The sequence below is a fragment of the Hemiscyllium ocellatum genome, chromosome 46 (genome assembly GCF_020745735.1).
Source record: "Hemiscyllium ocellatum isolate sHemOce1 chromosome 46, sHemOce1.pat.X.cur, whole genome shotgun sequence".
Taxonomy (NCBI): domain Eukaryota; kingdom Metazoa; phylum Chordata; class Chondrichthyes; order Orectolobiformes; family Hemiscylliidae; genus Hemiscyllium; species Hemiscyllium ocellatum.
Genome location: NC_083446.1, coordinates 11,394,404 through 11,414,259, shown reverse-complemented (window position 1 = coordinate 11,414,259; position 19,856 = coordinate 11,394,404). Strand labels below are relative to the sequence as shown.

At 55.1% G+C, this 19,856-nt stretch overlaps 1 protein-coding gene across 4 annotated transcripts in view; it reads left to right on the top strand.

The window, feature by feature from the left end:
* The window catches only part of LOC132836369 (pyruvate carboxylase, mitochondrial-like), a 721,522-nt gene extending 702,415 nt beyond the window's left edge, over positions 1-19,107 (top strand). For all 4 annotated transcript variants that reach the window (XM_060855868.1, XM_060855869.1, XM_060855870.1 and 1 more), the window contains 3 exons: positions 5,056-5,304; positions 11,226-11,366; positions 16,137-19,107. In XM_060855868.1, coding sequence (XP_060711851.1) covers positions 5,056-5,304; positions 11,226-11,366; positions 16,137-16,385 — 639 coding nt within the window. In that variant the 3' untranslated portion in view covers positions 16,386-19,107. The remainder of the gene's footprint in view (positions 1-5,055; positions 5,305-11,225; positions 11,367-16,136) is intronic.
* Positions 19,108-19,856: the final 749 nt, after the last annotated feature.

Genomic DNA, 19,856 nt, shown 5'->3' with positions numbered 1-19,856 from the left:
TCTCTCTCTCTCTCCCTCTCTCTCTGTGTGTCTCTCTCTCTGTCTCCCTCTCTCCCTCTCTCTCTGTCTCTCTCTCCCTCTCTGTCTCTCTGTCTCTCTCTCTCTCTCTCTCTCTCTCTCTCTCTCTCCCTCCCTAACCCCCCCACCTCTCCCTCCCCCTTTCTCTCGCTCTCCCTACCTCTCTCACAAACTCTCTTTCCTTCCTCCTCTTTCCCTCACTCTTTCTCTCCCCCCCTCTCTCCTCCTCCCTGTCCCACTCTCTCCATCTCCCTTTCTCTCCATCTCTCTCCTCCCTTCCTTTCCCTCTCCCTCCCTCTCTTTTTCTCCCTATCACCCTCTCACACACCCCTTTCTTCCTCTCTCTCCCCTTCTCTCCCTTTCCCTTCCTCTCTCTCCCCTTCTCTCCCTTTCCCTTCCTCTCTCTCCCCTTCCCCTCCTCCCCTCTCCCACCCTCTCCATTTCTCTCCCTCTCTTTACCTTCCTCTCTCTCTTCCCCTCTCTCTCTCTCCATGTCTCTCTCTCTCTCCTTACCTTCGGCTCTCTTTCCTTCCCTCCTTCCTTGTCCATTTCTTTCTCTCTCCCTCACTCTGTCTGCCCCTTTCCCTTCCTCTCTCCCTCCTTCCCTTCCTCTCCATCTCTCTCCCTCCCTCCCTCTATGTCTCCTTCCCTCCCTTTCTCTCTCTCCTTCCTCCACTCTCCATCCCTCAGTCTCTCTCTCTTCCCATCCCTCAATCTCCATCTCTCTCACATTCCTTTTCTGCCTCCTCCTCTCTCTCTCTCTCTCTCTCCTCCTCTTTCTCCCTTCTTCCCTCCCTCTCCATCTCCCTCTCTCTCCTCCCTCCCTCTGTCTGAGGGAGTCGGTTTCTGACCCTCGTATTGAGAGGTTCTGATTGGATTGAGAAATGTGATCTGACTGAGGTGATTAAAACGTTAAAAGGATTGAACACGGGCAGCGGGTGAATGCTCCTTATGTAGAGAGATGGAGCAGTTTAAGCCAATGCTCCCTCGTGTTTATGGGAACAAGAGAATGATCCAATGGAGGTCTGTACAATATTAGGATGTTTCCTCACATGGGGAACAAACTAGAATGAGAGGTGATCGTTTCAGGCTTTAACACAGATGTGGGGAGGAATCTTTCAAAGCGGGGTGAATCTGTGGAATCCACTCGCCCTCCCCCCTGTCCCCAGAGTGTGTGGGGAGATGGGTACTGAGTAAATGTGAGGGGACGGACAGACGTTTAAACAGTAACGGGTTAAAGGGAGTGGGGGCAAGAGAGTAGAGTTGAGACCGAGATGAGATCAGCCATTGATTGGCAGAGCAGGGCCGGAGGGGCCGAACGGCCACCGCTCTTCTGCTTCGTGGGGCAACGCCATTCCACTCGTCTGGCCTATACATGGGACCTCCGACACCTCCCATTCTCCTTCCGAGCCATTCCATTCGGAAATATATCACCCCCCCTCCCCCCGTTCCTTCCATGTGGCTGGGTCAGAATCCTGGTCTCCCTCCCTCAGGGCATTGTGGGTCGACCCACAGCACATGGAACCCACTTCAGTTCAAGATGGCGGCTTGCCACCCTCTTTCTCAAGGGGCAGAAAATGTTGGGCCAGCGACACCCACATCCCGTTAATAGATAAATCATGAGGGAACCAAGGAATTATTTCCTCATTGTGCTGTTGGAAGGGATTCCACAATGTGCGGGGAACATGGCATTAAGATTGAAAGCCGGCTTTTCCAGAGAGGTTTGGGTGGGAGGGTGGTTGGAATCACATCAGGATTGACACAAATGGTCGTGAAAATCTAAATCTGTCTCCCTCAAAATGTTGTGGACATTGGGACAGAGGGAGTCAGTCAGTCAGATCAAAGACTCTTGGAGGAAGTTCATCGAGCCCGGGACAGCGCGTAGGATTCAACTCATTTCAACCCCACCATTCACTGAGATCGTAGCGGTGCTGGAGCCCGAACCAATCAAATTTCGGCGAATCCGCTCGCGTGATCTCTCAGCGGAAGGTCACTGCCCCCCACCGCCTGCCAGATACACAGTCCCTGTGTCTGGCTTTTTGGACGGCAACAGCATCATCTGAGCCTGGCCACCAGCGTACAGGCCGCAGCCCTGCGTCTGCAAGGCTCAGAGCCAAGGGCAGGCCCTCAGATGCGTTCCGGTGACCGGGTGGCAGGTGCAGAACCGTCCCGAGTGCAGAGGCAGCCATTTTGAGGTGTTGTAGTGCGGCCTGATGACTGGAAGCCACACTGGGACCCGCTCCCAACCGATGAGAGAGACATGTCTCTGTCAGTTTGAGTTCCTTGGCAGTTTGAGGTGCCCGGTCTGTCTTATTTAAGGGAGGTAGCTCCGAGGAGATTCACTGGGATGATCCCTGCCTTAACAACAAAGAGTAAACAGGTTGGGACTAGACTCTCTGGAGTCTAGAAGCACACGAGGTGATCTCATTGAATCATAGCAGATTCTCAAGGGGCTTGACAGGGTCAATGCTGAGAGGATGCTTCCCCCTCATGGGAGGGTCGAGGACCAGAGGGCACAGTCTCACAATAAAGGGAGGGGGCCACTTCAGATTAGATACAGGCCCTTCGGCCCAATAAGTCCACACCGGCCCCGCGCAGAGTAACCCAACAAGACCCATTCCCCCACCCTGTATTTACCCCTCACTAATGCACCCAACACGATGGGACAATTTAGCCTGGCCAGTCCCACCCTAACCTGCACATCCCTGGGCACTATGGGACAATTTAGCACGGTCAGTCCCACCCTAACCCGCACATCCCTGGACACTATGGGACAATTTAGCACGGCCAATCCACCCTAACCTGCACATCCCTGGGCACTATGGGACAATTTAGCACGGCCAATCCACCCTAACCTGCACATCCCTGGGCACTATGGGACAATTTAGCACGGCCAATCCACCCTAACCTGCACATCCCTGGACACTATGGGACAATTTAGCACGGCCAATCCACCCTAACCTGCACATCCCTGGGCACTATGGGACAATTTAGCACGGCCAATCCACCCTAACCTGCACATCCCTGGGCACTATGGGACAATTTAGCACGGCCAATCCACCCTAACCTGCACATCCCTGGGCACTATGGGGCAATTTAGTACAGCCAATCCACCCTAACCTGCACATCCCTGGGCACTATGGGACAATTTAGCACGGCCAATCCACCCTAACCTGCTTATCTTTGGACTGTGGGAGGAAACCCACACAGACAGTTGCCCCGAGGCTGGAGTCGAACCTGGGTCCGTGGCGTTGAGGGGCAGCAGTGCTAACCACTGAGCCACTGTGCTGTCCCAAAGATGAGGAGCAATGTCCTCTCCCTGAGGGATTTTGGGACTCATTGCCACAGTGTGCTGCGGGAGTCGATCCCGTGAGTATATTCAAGGCTGTGATAGATTGGTGATCAGTCAGGGAATCAAGGGTGACGGGGAAGGGCAGGAATATCGGATCAGCCACCATCCTATTGAATGGCTGAGGAGGGGCAGAATGGCCTGCTCCTGTTCCCATCTCTTAGAATTCCCTATTGGTCGTCAGGATCCTTTGCTCTGGTGGAAAACATTGAAATTGGGCATTCCTGCCTTTCAGACAAGAACAGCAATTGATAGAAAAACTCAGCAGGTCTGGCAGCATCTGCAGAGAGAGAAAGCAGAGTTCTCGAGTGACCCTTCCTCTGAACTGATTGTCGCTAGGAAAATGTTGGCATATATGCGGACGCTGGGGTGGGAGGGAGGAGTAAACGACAGGTAGGGATGGTGCCCAGAGAGAGAGAGAGAACAGCAGTAGGGCAGACAGGGGACTGGGTGAAGGGCACACACAGGGGCATGAATCGCTCCTCATGGGCACCGTTAGTGGCTGATAATACATTGGTGGCGGTAACAGCCCTTGTGAGGGCAGTGTGAGAGCGTGAGTGTGTGTGTCTGCGTGTGTGAGGGAGTGTGTGGGAGAGAGTATGAGGGCTGTGTGAGGGTGTGTGTGTGTGTGTGTGGGGGGGGGTTTGTGTGTGAGTGTGTAAGGGCTGTGTGAGAGAGTGTGTATGTGCGTGTGTGTTGTGGTGAGTGTGTGAGAGTGTGTGTCCCCCTGGGTCTCTCTCTTTCTCTCTCTCTGTCCCTCAGTCTCTCTCTTCTCACTCACTCTCTTTCTCTGTCTCTCCCTGGGTGTCTCTCTGTCTCGCTGTCTGTTACTGGGTCTCACTCTCTCTCTTTCTCTCTCTCTTGCTCTCTGTCTGTCACTGGGTCTCTCTCTGTCTGTCACTGGGTCTCTCTCTCTCACTTTCTCACTGGGTCTCTCTCTCGCTCTCTGTCTGTCACTAGGTCTCTCTCTCTCTCTCTCTCTTTCTCTCTCGCTGTCTGTCACTGGGTCTCTCTCTCGCTCTCTCTCTCTCGCTCTCTGTCTACCACTGGGTCTCTCTCTCACTCTCTCTGTCTGTCACTGGATCTCTCTCTCTCTCTCTCTCCACCTGGGTGTCTCTCTCTCTCTCTCTCTCTCTCTCTCTCTCTCTCTCTCTCTCTCGCTCTCTGTCTGTCACTGGGTCTCTCTCTCTCCCCCTGGGTCTCTCTTTCTCCCTCGCTCTCTCTCCCTGGGTCTCTCTCTCTCTCTCTCTCTCTCTCCCTGGGTCTCTCTCGCTCTCTCTCTCTCACTCTCTCTGTCTGTCACTGGGTCTCTCTCTCTCTCTCTCTCTCTCTCTCTCCCTGGGTCTCACTCTCTCTCTCGCTCTCTCTCTGTCTCTGTCTCTCTCTCTCTCTCTCTCTCTCTCCCCCGGGTCTCTCTCTCTCTCTCTCTCTCTCCCTGGGTCTCGCTCTCTCTCTCGCTGGGTCTCTCTCTCGCTGGGTCTCTCTCTCTCTGTCTCTCTCGCTCTCTCTCTTCCTGGGTCTCTCTCTCTCTGTCTCTCTCTGTCTCTCTCTCTCTCTCTCTCCCCCTGGGTCTCTCTCTCTCTCTCTGTCTCTGTCTCTCTCGCTGTGAGAGTTTCTCTGGAACCTGCTGTGTTTCTGATCTGATGCTAGCTGGGACCCTCTGAGTGTTTTTGTGTTCCCTCCCTCAGGTGCTGAAGGACCTGCCCCGCATTGAGGGCCGCCCGGGAGCCTCCCTCTCGCCCCTGGATTTTGAGGAGCTGGAGAGGGAGCTCCGGGCCAGGCATGTGGACGAGATCACGCCAGAGGACGTCATGTCAGCCGCCATGTATCCCAAAGTCTTCGATGACTTCAAGGACTTCACCGCTCAGTTTGGACCCGTTGAGTGCCTCAACACTCGCCTCTTCCTAGAGGGACCCAAAATCGCCGAGATGTTCCAGGTGAGGGACCAGCAACAACGGAGCCAGCAGCCCTGAGGCCATTCAGCCCCACTGGCTCTGACCTAGACACAGCTGTCTGCAACTCTTTTCCTCATTGGTTCATGGGCCAGTATTTTAGTTACTCAGAGGACAGAATTCCCAATTGGATTTAGAGTTGGACAGCACGGAAGCAGACCCTTCGGCCCGTCTCGTCCAGATATCCTACATTAACCAGCCCATTTGCCAGCATTTGGTCCATATCCACTCCCACCTTACCAACCCCTTCCTGTCCATACACCCGGTGGAGAAAGTGCAGATGCTGGAGGTCAGAGTCCACGGGTGTGGTGCTGGAAAAACACAGCTGCATCCGAGGAGCAGGAGAATTGACGTTTCGGGCATCAGCCCTTCATCAGGAATGTGGGAGTGAAGGGGGCTGAGAGATAAATGAGAGGGTGGGGCTGGGGGTGAGGTAGCTGGGGAGGCGATAGGTCAATGTAGGTAGTGGGGGGTTGGGATGATGGTGGTAGGTAGGAGTGGAGAGTGGAGGGTGGAGGTGGGAAGGAAGGTGGACAGGAAGGACAGTTCAAGAGGGCGGAGGGGGCATTGGAGGGTTGGATCTGCGGGGGAGGGAGGGGGCGAGGGGAGATGAGGGAGCTGGTGAAGTCGATGTTGATGCCGCGTGATTGGGAGGTCCCAAGGCAGAAGGTGAGGCGTCCGTCCTCCAGGGGTCAGTTGGTGAGGGTTTGGCGGTGGAGGACTTGTGTGTCCTTGGGGGAGGGGGAGGGGGAATTGAAGTGGTCGGCCAAATGGCGGTGGGGTTGTTTGGTGCGTGTGTCCCAGAGATGTTCTTTGAAACGTTCCACCAGTTGGCGTCATGTCTGTCCAATGTAGAGGAGACCTCATCGAGAGCAACGGACACAGTCGATGAGGCGTGGAAAGATCCTTTGGGGCCTTGGATGGAGGGAAGGGAGGAGGCATCGCTGGTTTCCTCATCTCCCCTCCCCCATCCCCCCACCTCCTCCCTGATCCAACTATCCAACTCCCCCTCCGCCCTCTTTAACTGTCCTCACTGTCCATCTTCCTTCCCAGCTCTGCGCTCCACCCTCCACTCCAACCAATCACCATCACCCAACCGCTGCATTGACCAATCGCCTTGCCAGCTCCCTCACTCCCGCCACCCCAGCTCCCAATTTACCTCTCGGCGCCACCTTCCCCCCCACCTTCCTGATGAAAGGCTTATGCCCAAAACGCTGACTCTCCTGCTCCTCGGAAGTTGCCTGTGCTTTTCCAGCAACACACCCTTCGACTCTCCCCATGTCCCCATCCAGATGCCTCTTAAATGTTGTCACCACTTCCTCTGACAGCACATTCCACACGTGTACCACCCTCTGCGTGAAAAAGTTGCCCCTTAGCTCCCTTTTCCCATCTCACCACAATTCCCGGGACACTGCTGAGGGATTCAGGGATTGCAGTGGACAGCTTGTGTGAAAATGTGAAAACATTGAATTCAGGATTTGGAGATGCCAATGTTGGACTGGGGTGGACAAAGTTACAAATCACACAACACCAGGTTACAGTCCAACAGGTTTCATTGGAAGCACACTAGCTTTCGGAGCGATGCTCCTTCATCAGGTGGTTGTGGAGGGCTCGATGGTAACACAGAATTTATAGCAAACATTTGCAGTGTGATGTAACTGAAATTATACATTGAAACATTGATTGTCTGTTAAGCCTTTCATCTGTTAGAATACAGTGATAGTTTCACTTCTTTCATGTGTAAATCACAAAACCCTTCTTTTTAAAAAGTTGCATTCTCGGGTTAGCTGTTAACAATGGTGATAGCTAGACAATATGTTGAAGGTGTTAGCCCCCTGTGTTCTCTGTCTATAACCTGATGTTTAGATTGTTTCTAATCTAAAAAGTGAGGTAACAGTTTTACATAAATTCCTGCAGTGTTTGAGTTCAGAGTTCTACATGACTGTGTGCAGTTTTTGAGCAAAGTGCAATGTAACTCTGCAAGTACAAATTCACCCCACAAAATATATGTGTGCATGTGGGTTTTTGTGTGTGTGTGTGTGTGTGTGTGTGTGTGTGTGTGTGTGTGTGTGTGTGTGTGTGTGTGTGTGTAGTGAGTGCAGAGTGTCTTAAGTCTGTGAGGGGGTGCGTGTGGGAGTGTGTGTGTCTATACGCGTATGTGTGGGTGTCTATGTGCGCGTCTGTGTGTACCTGTGTCCGTGTGTGAGTGTGTGTGTGTGTGTGTGTGTAGTGCAATGGTGATCACCTGTAATGTGACATGACCCAAGGTCCTGGTTGAGGCCCTCCCTATGGGTACCGAACTTAGCTATCAGCCTCTGCTCGGCCACTTTCCTGTGGTCCAGGACATACAGCCTCGGACCTTCGGGTGACCATCCTCCAAGGTGGACTTCGGGACAGGCAGCAGAGGAAAGTGGCCGAGCAGAGGCTGATAGCTAAGTTCGGTACCCATAGGGAGGGCCTCAACCAGGACCTTGGGTCATGTCACATTACAGGTGATCACCAATGCACTACACACATACACACTCACATACACACACACACACTCACATACATACACCCCACCCCAGACAGACACACACACACACACACACCCCACCTCAGACAGACAGACAGACACACACACACCCCACCTCAGACACACACACACACACACACACCCCACCCCAGACAGACAGACACACACACACACACCCCACCTCAGACACACACACACACACACACCCCACCCCAGACAGACACACACACACACACACACCATACCCCAGACAGACAGACAGACACACACACACACACACCCCACCCCAGACAGACAGACACACACACACACACACACACCCCACCCCAGACAGACACACACACACACACACCCCACCCCAGACAGACAGACAGACCCATACACACACACACAAAGACCCACATGCACACATATATTCTGTGGGGTGAATTTGTACTTGCAGGGTTACATTGCACTTTGCTCAAAAACTGCACACAGTCATGTAGAACTCTGAGCTCAAACACTGCAGGAATTTATGTAAAACTGTTATCTCACTTTTTAGATTAGAAACAATCTAAACATCAGGTTATAGACAGAGAACACAGGGGGCTAACACCTTCAGCATATTGTCCAGCTATCACCATTGTTAACAGCTAACCCTTTTTAAAAGAAGGGTTTTGTGATTTACACTTGGAACTGGCAGGAAAACCCCAGACAGTTGGCACACACAGAAACGGAAGCACAAGTGATATTTTCCCACTTTCTCCAGGCTTGTCGAGCCACGCACAGGGGATTGACTCACAGTCTCGAAGAGTGACCATTACTCTGTATCTAACACCCTGCTGTCCCTGTCCTTAGATTAGAGTACTCACAGTGTGGCAACAGGCCCTTCGGCCCAACAAGTCCACACCGACCCGCAACCCACCCATTCCCCTACATTTACCCCTTACCTAACACTACGGGCAATTTAGCCTGGCCAATTCACCTGACCCGCACATCTTTGTGACTGTGGGAGGAAACCGGAGCACCCGGAGGAAACCCACACAGACACGGGGAGAACGTGCAAACTCCACACAGTCAGTCGCCTGAGGCGGGAATTGAACCTGGGTCTCAGGGGCTGTGAGGCAGCAGTGCTAACCACTGTGCCACCGTGCTGCCCCAGGCCTGTGGCCGTGTCCTGGGGAGTGTTTGATGGGAGACAGCGTAGAGGGAGCTTTACTCTGTATCTAACCCTGTGCTGTCCCTGTCCTGGGGAGTGTTTGATGGGGGAACAGTGTAGAGGGAGCTTTACTCTGTATCTAACCCCGTGCTATCCCTGTCCTGGGGAGTGTTTGATGGGGGAACAGTGTAGAGGGAGTTTTACTCTGTATCTGAGGGTGAGATGACATTAAGAGTGTTGACCTGTTCACTGGATTGAGGGATCCAGGACTGAGGCCCTTTTGGGGGGGTTTAATAATCACCAATCACTCTGGAAGTCAGTCAAGCGACCAATTGGAGGAGGAGAAATTGTGTATTCATGAAGCACATCATTAAAGCGAAGATTTTGATTTCATTAGCAAGAGCAGGCTGGGACTGGAGGAGACACCAATTAGAGTGAGTGATATGTTTATTTAGAATCTGCGTTCATGTCTTATCCAATACAAGATAAAGTCACCATCCTCCATCTCTCTCAGCTCTTGTTCATATGAAGTGGGTGCTGTATTCATTGCCCATTCTTGCTCCTCCCCCCACCTTGAGAAGGTGGGGGAGGTGAGCCGCCATCTTGAATCACTGCAGTCCATGTGCTGTGGGTGAACCCACAATGCCCCAGGGCAGAGAGTTCCCGGGTTCTGACCCAGCGACCGTGGAGGAAGATGTGATTCATTTCCAAGTCGGGATGGGGAGTGGCTCGGAGGGGAAGTTGCCGGGCCAGGTGGGGAATATCTCCACGCCCTCCTGACCTGTGCCTGGCTGACAGGTTTTCCCGCAGTATTTTCCCGCAGTATTCCCAGCCTCTGACCTGCTCCTGCAGCCACTGTGTTTATGTGGAGACTCGAGCTGGAGTGGTGGTTCGGTTGTCTCTTATTGGAGATCGTCATTGCATTGTGTGGCCTGAGTGCTGGGTGCCACAAATACTCAGCACTAAACTGAGTTTATCAGTTGTCAGTATCCCAAGAGGGGCAGTGGTACGGTGGCTCAGTGGTTAGCACCGCTGCCTCACAGCGCAAGGGAACTAGGTTCGATTCCAGCATTCTAACAAATGCGTGGAGTTTGCACGTTCTCCCCGTGGTTTCCTCCCCCCTCCCACAGTCCAAACATGTGCAGGTTAGGGTGGATTGGCCGTGTTAAATTGTCCCATAGTGCCCAGGGATGTGCAGGTTAGGGTGGATTGGCCGTGTTAAATTGTCCCATAGTGCCCAGGGATGTGCAGGTTAGGGTGGATTGGCCGTGTTAAATTGTCCCATAGTGCCCAGGGATGTGCAGGTTAGGGTGGATTGGCCGTGTTAAATTGTCCCATAGTGCCCAGGGATGTGCAGGTTCGGGTGGATTGGCCGTGCTAAATTGTCCCATAGTGCCCAGGGATGTGCAGGTTAGGGTGGATTGGCCATGCTAAATTGTCCCATAGTGCCCAGGGATGTGCAGGTTTGGGTGGATTGGCCGTGCTAAATTGTCCCATAGTGCCCAGGGATGTGCAGGTTCGGGTGGATTGGCCGTGCTAAATTGTCCATGTATCTGAAGAGCAGAATTGACACCGTCGTGAACAGAAAAAGGTATAAATCGTGTAGCTTTTCACCAGGATGGAGATGTCTGAAACTAGACATCATGGACTGAAAGTGAGAGGGGAGAGATCCAAAGAGAGGTCATCCTTTTCACACCCAGGGCAACTGACTGGCATGAGTCGTGTTGGAGTCAAACAGTGTGGCGCTGGAAAAGCACAGCCGGTCAGGCAGCATCCGAGGGGCAGGAGAGTCGACGCATTCCTGAGGAAGGGCTTATGCCCAAAACGTTGACTCTCCTGCTCCTTGGCTGCTGCCTGACCTGCTGCGCTTTTCCAGCGCTCTCGGCACTGATCTCCAGCATCTGCAGTCCCCACTTTCTCTTGCAGGTGGTGGTGGAGGTGAGGGAAACTCGGTCACTTGAGAAACATTTGCAGCAGAATGGGATAGGTAGGGACTGGATTGGTTGTGAACACTGGACAGCATGGAAAGGTTGGGCCAAAGGGCCTGATTCCAACACTATCGGCCTTGATGACTCTTTTAAAAAAAAGGAAATGGGGTTGAAGTTGCGATAGTGGCCAAAGAGAGAGAAACAATGCAAAATTGGTGGAGAGATCGCCGTTCGAAGAGACAGCAAATCACATCACAGGAGCCGGACACCCAGGGAAGTGCAGGATGCTCACAGCAGGTTGTTTGACGTGACCTTTCCTTCCCAGGTTGAGCTGGAGAGAGGGAAGACACTCCACATTAAAGCCCTCGCGCTGGGAGACCTGAACATGGCCGGGCAGAGGGAAGTGTTCTTTGAGATGAACGGTCAGCTTCGCTCAGTGCTGGTCAAGGACACTCAGGCTATGAAGGTGAGTGGGCCGTGGGGTGGGGGCGCGGAATAGAGGCTCCGACACCCTCCTCTGAATGTAGGCCCGACTGCAGTTCAAACCGAGGGTCGGGAGAACAGTGACCGGTGGGTGGCTCAGAGGGGAAAAATGCAAGGGCTGGTGTTCCCATGTCCTTCCCGATGGAAGTGGTCGTGGGTTTGGAAGGTGCTGCCTGAGGATCTTTGGTGGATTACTGCAGGGCACCGTGTAGATGGTACACACTGAGCGCCGGTGAGGGAGGGAGGGGGGTGTTGAGTGGGGGCTGCTATGTCCTGGATGGTGTCGAGCTTCTCGAGTGTTGTTGGAGCTGCCCCCCTCCATCCAGGGGCGAGAGGGGAGTGTTCCCTCACCCTCCTGATGTGTTGATGATGGACCGGTTCTGAGGAGGGGCGTTACTCACCGCAGTATTCCCAGCTTCTGACCCGGTGTTGTCGGCTGCGTTAATAATGACAGGTCCAGTCGAACGTATGGTCTATGGTAAACCTCAGGATCTTGACAGAAGGGGAACTGATTGCAGGGTACAACAGGGATCAGGGGAGGAAGCTGATTGGTCGCTGGAGAGGGAGAACCAACATAATCCCAGTTAAATCCAATTTCAGATCGGCAATAGATACATTCCTGTCTAAGCTAAAGCTTTCAGCATTATGGGTCAAAGGTAGCTTTATGGAGAATATACACAGATCAGTCATTGTCACATTGAGTAGGGGCTGGAGGGGGTTACAGAGATAGGGAGGGGGTGTAGGGGCTGGAAGGGGTTACAGAGATAGGGAGGGGGTGTAGGGGGTTACAGAGATATGGAGGGGGTGTAGGGGCTGGAGGGAGTTACAGAGATAGGGTAGGGGTGTAGGGGTTGGAGGGGGTTACAGAGATAGGGAGGGGGTGTGGGGCTGGAGGGGTTACAGAGATAGGGAGGTGGTGTGGGGCTGGAGGGGTTACAGAGATAGGGAGGGGGTGTAGGGACTGGAGGGGTGACAGAGATAGGGAGGGGGTGTAGGGGCTGGAGGGGTGACAGAGATAGGGAGGGGGTGTAAGGGCTGGAGGGGTTACAGAGATAGGGAGGGGGTGTAGGGGCTGGAGGGGTTACAGAGATAGGGAGGGGTGTAGGGGCTGGAGGGGGTTACAGAGATAGGGAGGGGGTGTAGGGACTGGAGGGGTGACAGAGATAGGGAGGGGGTGTAAGGGGCTGGAGGGGGTTACAGAGATAGGGAGGGGGTGTAGGGGCTGGAGGGGGTTACAGAGATAGGGAGGGGGTGTAGGGGCTGGAGGGGTGACAGAGATAGGGAGGGGGTGTAAGGGGCTGGAGGGGGTTACAGAGATAGGGAGGGGGTGTAGGGGCTGGAGGGGGTTACAGAGATAGGGAGGGGGTGTGGGGCCTGGGGACATGTATAGAGCTGAGTTTATGAAAAGATCAGAAATCATGGATAAAGAATTTTCAACAGGGCGGGGGGATGTGCCACTAATTGGCCGAATTCTGCTAGAATGATAGATTCAGTTAAAGGGGCTGAATGGCTGCCACCTGCCCTTGTATTCATGGCCTGTATTTGTAATTGCAATGTTGCACCAGGTGAGATGTCCCACTCGCAGTGAGAAGCAGCCGTCTGTGAGTGTTTCTGACGTCCTGGGTGGGTTTCAGTGTGTGTTTTACAGACAGGAATGCCGCCCACAGGCAGTGACATGGTGAGGGTTGAGGTGCTGGGGCTCAGAGCAGGTTCAAACCTCACGGACAAAGACAGAGAAACAGCTCACAGACCGCTCTCCCTTCTCCAGGGAACAGGAGCACCACTGTCCTGGTGCTCCACTGCCACCTGGTGCCCAACCATGGAACAGGCAATTCTCCCCCGCCCTGGAGAAAGTGCATCATCACTGTCTGCAGTCCAGTCGGTCTCACTGTGGGCAGGAGTCCACCTGGCAAAGAAAGTGCGCACTAAAACCACTATCAGAACAGCCCTCTCAGAGGGTCAGTGCTGAGGGAGCGCTGTGCTGTCAGAGGGTCAGTGCTGAGGGAGTGCCGCACTGTCGGAGGGTCAGTACTGAGGGAGTGCCGCACTGTCGAAGGGTCAGTGCTGAGGGAGTGCCGCACTGTCAAAGGGTCAGTGCTGAGGGAGTGCCGCACTGTCGGAGGGTCAGTGCTGAGGGAGTGCCGCACTGTCGGAGGGTCAGTGCTGAGGGAGTGCCGCACTGTCGGAGGGTCAGTGCTGAGGGAGTGCCGCACTGTCGGAGGGTCAGTGCTGAGGGAGTGCCGCACTGTCGGAGGGTCAGTACCGAGGGAGTGCCGCGCTGTCGGACCACTATGAGGGAGTACAGGAAAGGTTTCCCAGAGTGAACCTTGGGTTGGCAGGACTGAAGTATGAACAGAGACTGGATCGGTTTCGGGCTGTACTGACTGGGGTGTTTTAGACTCATGAGGAGGGGGAACCTCAGAGACACCTATAAATGTCTTCACTCGAGTGGACAGGCCAAGGCAGGATGGTCCTCTGTCTGGGGTTTGATGAATGGACACAATCTCATTCATCGCGAGTGGGAGCGGGGGGAACGGAATTCTCCCCTGCGATTGTGAATCTTCGGATTTCGCTTTCCCAGACTGGTGTGGAATCTCCACCATTAAATGTATCATCGCCTGGGCCCTGTGCTTCCCTCGAGGAACGGGAGGACACAGGGATCAGGCGGAAAGTGGGTCTTTTTTATTCGTCCTTTGGCAGAGCATTTATTGTCCCGAGAGAAAGAGGGGGTAGAATTGAGGCCACATTCTGACCGGGCGTGAATTTACAGCATGGTGGGACAGGCTGGAGGGGCAGAATGGCCTCTAGCTGCCCCTAATGCCGGTGTTCCTAATGGCGCCTGGGGGTGACATGGTTCAAGTTGGGCGCGGAGGTGAGGGCAGTTCGGAACACTAACCATTCTGCTTCCGCTTTCTCCCTCCCTCGTCCACACACTCCCTCTTTCTCTCCTTCCCTCTCTGTCTCCCTCCCTCTCTCTCTGATCCTCACCCCCCTCCCCCCCTCTCCTATTCTGTCTCTCCCACTCCAATTCTCTCTCGTCTGTCTGTCTCACTCTCCTCCCTGACTTTGCTCCATCTCTCTAACCCTTTCACCCCCTCTCCCACTCTCCTACACCACTCCATCTCTCTTTCCCCCTCTGTCCGTCTTCCACTCTCTCTCTTCATCTCTCCTTCCCTTTCTCTCTCACTCTGCCCTTCTTGGTCTCTCTCTCTCTCTCTCTCTCTTTCTCCCCTTCTCTCTCTCTTCGTCCCTCTCGCCATTCCTCACTCTCCATCCTTCTCTGTCCCTCTCCCCATCCCTCTCCCCTTTCCTTTCTCTCGCTCTGCCCCTCTTGATCTCTCCTTCCCTCTCTGTCCCCATCCCTCCCTTTCCCCATCCCTCTATGTCCCTCTCCATTCCTCTCTATCCCTCTCCCCATTCCTCCCTCTCCCCATTCCTCCCTCTCCCCATTCCTCTCTCTCCCCATCTCTCTCTCTCTCCCCATCTCTCTCCCTCTCCCCATTCCTCTCTCTCCCCATCTCTCTCCCTCTCCCCATTTCTCTCTCTCCCCATCTCTCTCTCTCTCCCCATCTCTCTCCCTCTCCCCATCTCTCTCTCTCTCCCCATTCCTCCCTCTCCCCATCTCTCTCTCTCTCCCCATCTCTCTCCCTCTCCCCATTCCTCCCTCTCCCCATTCCTCCCTCTCCCCATCTCTCTCCCTCTCCCCATCTCTCTCCCTCTCCCCATCTCTCTCTCTCTCCCCATCTCTCTCCCTCTCCCCATCTCTCTCTCTCCCCATTCCTCCCTCTCCCCATCTCTCTCCCTCTCCCCATCTCTCTCCCTCTCCCCATCTCTCTCTCTCTCCCCATCTCTCTCCCTCTCCCCATCTCTCTCTCTCCCCATTCCTCCCTCTCCCCATTCCTCCCTCTCCCCATTCCTCCCTCTCCCCATCTCTCTCCCTCTCCCCATCTCTCTCCCTCTCCCCATCTCTCTCTCTCTCCCCATTCCTCCCTCTCCCCATTCCTCCCTCTCCCCATCTCTCTCCCTCTCCCCATCTCTCTCCCTCTCCCCATCTCTCTCTCTCTCCCCATTCCTCCCTCTCCCCATCTCTCTCCCTCTCCCCATCTCTCTCTCTCTCCCCATTCCTCCCTCTCCCCATCTCTCTCCCTCTCCCCATCTCTCTCCCTCTCCCCATCTCTCTCTCTCTCCCCATTCCTCCCTCTCCCCATCTCTCTCCCTCTCCCCATCTCTCTCCCTCTCCCCATCTCTCTCTCTCTCCCCATCTCTCTCTCTCTCCCCATTCCTCCCTCTCCCCATTCCTCCCTCTCCCCATCCCTTCAAGTCCCCATCCCTCTCTCCCCATCCCTCTCTCCCTATCTCTCTCTGTCCCTCTCCCCATCCCTTTTTCTCCCCATCCCTTTTTCTCTCCATCCCTCCCTCTCCCCATCCCTCTCTCTCTCCATCCCTCTCTGTCCCCATCCCCCTCTGTCTCTCTCCCATCCCTCTCTCTCCCATCCCTCTCTCTCCCATCCCTCTCTCTCCCATCCCTCTCTCCCTATCTCTCTCTGTCCCTCTCCCCATCCCTTTTTCTCCCCATTCCTCCCTCTCCCCATCCCTTCAACTCCCCATCCCTCTCTCTCTCCATCCCTCTCTCTCCCCATCCCTCTCTCCTTCCCTTTCTCTCGCTCTGCCCCTCTCAATCCCTCCCTCTCCCCATCCCTGTCTTCTCCCTTTCCGTCTCTGTCTGGCTGTCCGTCGCCCTCCTGTCCCACAGGAGATGCACTTCCACCCGAAGGCGCTGAAGGATGTGAAGGGTCAGATCGGGGCTCCGATGCCAGGCAAGGTGCTGGATATTAAGGTGAAGGAGGGCAGCCGGATTGAGAAGGGGAAGCAGCTGTGTGTGCTCAGTGCCATGAAGATGGAGACGGTGGTGAACTCCCCAATGTCAGGCACCGTCAAGAAGATCTACGTCACCCGCGACATGCACCTCGAAGGCGATGACCTCATCCTGGAAATCGAGTAGGCCCTGACCTCCCTGCCCTGACCCCTTCCCTCTCTGACCCCCTCCCCTGACCTCTGACCTCCCTGCCCTGACCCCTGCCCTCTCTGACCCCCCTGCTCTGCCCTCTGACCTCCCTGCCCTGACCCCTGCCCTCTCTGACACTCCCCCACCCTGACCCCTGACCTCCCTGCCCTGACCCGTGTCCTCTCTGACCGCCCCTGTCCTGACCCCTGTCCTCTCTGACCTCCCCGCCCTGACCTCTGACCTCCCTGCCCTGACCCCTGCCCTCTCTCACCCCTCTGCCGTGGTCCCCTTGCTGTTTCATGCCCCCAACTGCCCAGCCCGACCCCATTCTATACATTTGCACCCCCCACCCACCCTCACCCCACACTCAGCTCTCCTACTGTTCCTTGCCAACTCCTGTGTTCAGACCGTGAACAGGCCGACACTGTACAGTGTCTCTGTCGAACAGACCAACTCACAACAAGCAATGACCCACTTGTCCTCCGTTCCAAACTGCAGGCACTAACGGGCGTTAGAACGGGACCCCCTCCCCGTCCCATGTCGAGGTTTTTATAGGAATCACGTATCCCCCACCCCTGCCATTTTCATACAGCTCCCCCACCTCACTTCTCCCTGAGTCTGACACCCACGTACAGAACCCGAAGCAAAGTATCAGGAGGCCGACGTAATTTCGAGTCTGTTCGTTCACAAGGCGTGGGCATCGCTGGCTGGGCCCAGCTCTTATCGCCCCGTCCCTAATTGCCCCCCCCCTTGAAAAGGTGGGGATGAGCCGCCATCTTGAATGGCTGCAGCCCACGTGCTGTGGGTAGACCCACAATGCCCTGAGGGAGGGAATTCCAGGATTCTGACCCAGCGACAGTGAAGAAACGGCCGTTATATTCCCAAGGGGCTCAGAGGGGAACTTTCAGAGGGTGGGGGGGGGGGGGGGGGCTGGTGTTCCCATGTACCTGCTGTCCCCTGGTCCTTCCCAATGGAAGTGGCCGTGGGTTTGGAAGGTGCTGCCTGAGGATCTTTGGTGAATTTCTGCGGGACGTCGTGTAGCTGGGACACAACTGAGCGTCGGTGAGGGGGAGGGAGGGGATGTTTCTGGATGTGGTGCCAATCCAGTGGGGAGCAGCTTTGTTCTAATTATGAGTCCATTCACTGGCAGCAGAAAGATTTTGGAGCCCAGATACTCGGTTTTTGAAGATTAAGATTGTGCACTGGTGGATCTGGAGCCCCCCTCCCCAACCCTCCCGTGAATGAGGGAGCTGGACGTGCTGATTCAACCCAGAACCCCAGACCCTGTTCAGGAAGGTCATCGTTGCTCCCAGCTCGACATGAATCCCAACACAGGCCCCGCTGTCTGGGGACAGGCCCTGGCTGTGAGGAAAAAGCCCTTCGTTCTGAGTCTAATCAGGCTCCAGATTCCACCCCACCCCAGGGCAGGACAGAGCTGTGGGAGGGGCAAGGGGGAGGTTTGGACGGGACGTGATGACCTCAAAGAGCTTACCCCCACCCCTACTCAGCTCCCTGACCCTGACCTTTGACATTGCTCGGAGGATCAGGCAGCAGACGGGATCTGTGCGGGATCCAGTGATGACCAATCCTGTGCGGTCCTATCCCACTCCTTATTGGTCTGGTCACTGACTGTCCACTCTGCCTGACCAATTTCCCATCATGCCTCATTGGTGCAGTGAGAGGGGGTGTGCTTCCTCCTGGGATGACCAATCCCAGACTGCCCAGGTACCCCACTCTCTCTCGGATCGACACTGGATGGACACTGGTCACTCTGGGAGTGGCTGGTCACTCTCCAGGTGGACACTAGTCACTCTGGGAGTGGCTGGTCACTCTCTAAATGGACAATGGTCACTCTGGGAATGACTGGTCACATTCTAGATAGGTAACAGCCTCTCTGGGAGTGGCTGGTCACTCTCTATATGGACACTGGTGACTGTGGGAGTGGCTGGTCACTCTCTAGATGGACAGAGGTCATTCTCAGAGTGGCTGGTTACTCTCTGGATGGACACTGGTGACTGTGGGAGTGGCTGGTCACTCTCTAGATGGACAGTGGTCATTCTCGGAGTGGCTGGTTACTCTCTGGATGGACACTGGTGCCTGTGGGAGTGGGCCGAAGGGGGGATGGGTAAGGGAGGTGGTTGGAGTAGGAGGAGAATGGCAGCAAGTCTGACCATCTCCTGAATATTGACCAGATGACCTCCCCCACCCCCACCCCCCCCCCCCCCCCCCCCACCCTTCCCTTCCTGCAAAACCCTCCGGACCCCGCCTGAAGGAGGCCGAACCCTGTCCAGTCACGGCTCCGGAAGCTCCGTCGGGAATTCTGCGGGGGAGTGGAGCAACCAATCCCGGCCGGAGATCCCTCCTCCTCCCGGGTCAGCTCTCACACACCTCGGCCGTGTGAACGGGGTGGGGGGTCACTCCCCTGGCAGCGTCATGTCTCCCCGCCCTCTCTGGAGCAGGAGAGGGAATTGGCCCCCGTTCAGTGGGACAGGGCAATGCGGACTCGGAAACCGACCGGTGATTGTTAACCTCCCCGCTCTGGGGTCACGACCCCGTGGAACATGTGCCTGCTCCGTCAATGCCCTGATGACTGAACCTTGGCAAACGCCTGGGGGGCTATCGCTGCAGGGCTCGGCCCCCCCACTTCCGTGCCCACCTGAACTTCAGGTTCCCACCCGTTGTACGTTGGAAACCGAAAATGTTTTAATAATAATAAATGAACGACTCTCAGATGTCTGTCTGGGCCACCGTGTGGGCAGCTGGTGACGGGGGGTGTGGGGGAGGTGAAACAATCCACAATCAGGGTCACAGATCCTCATGCCCGGCCCTAACTGCCCTCGAGGGGTGGGGTGGCTTGCCATGAGGGCAAGGAGGAGCCAATCGCGTTACCCGCACAGATCGGCGAAGGCACGACTGCAAAGGTAGGAGCCGCCATTCGGCCCATCGGGTGTGCTGCACAATTCAGTCAGGCTGGTCTACCTTCAAGGCTTTACCCCACTCCCCCCACTCCTCCACCCCCTAAACTGATACTGCTCCTTCTTCATCATACGCACTGATACACTCGTCCTCCAGTGAGGGAGAGACTGGTAGACCCATTCCCCACTCCAGGCACACACACACAGTGGGGAATGGATGTACCATCGAACACACACACACACAGTGGGGAATGGATGTACCATCGAACACACACACAGTGGGGAATGGATGTACCATCGAACACACACACACAGTGGGGAATGGGTGTACCATCGAACACACACACACAGTGGGAATGGGTGTACCATCGAACACACACACACAGTGGGGAATGGGTGTACCATCTAACACACACACACAGTGGGGAATGGGTGTACCATCTAACACACACACACAGTGGGGAATGGGTGTACCATCGAACACACACACACAGTGGGGAATGGGTGTACCATCTAACAGACAGTAGGGAATGGGTGTACCAGAGTAACACAC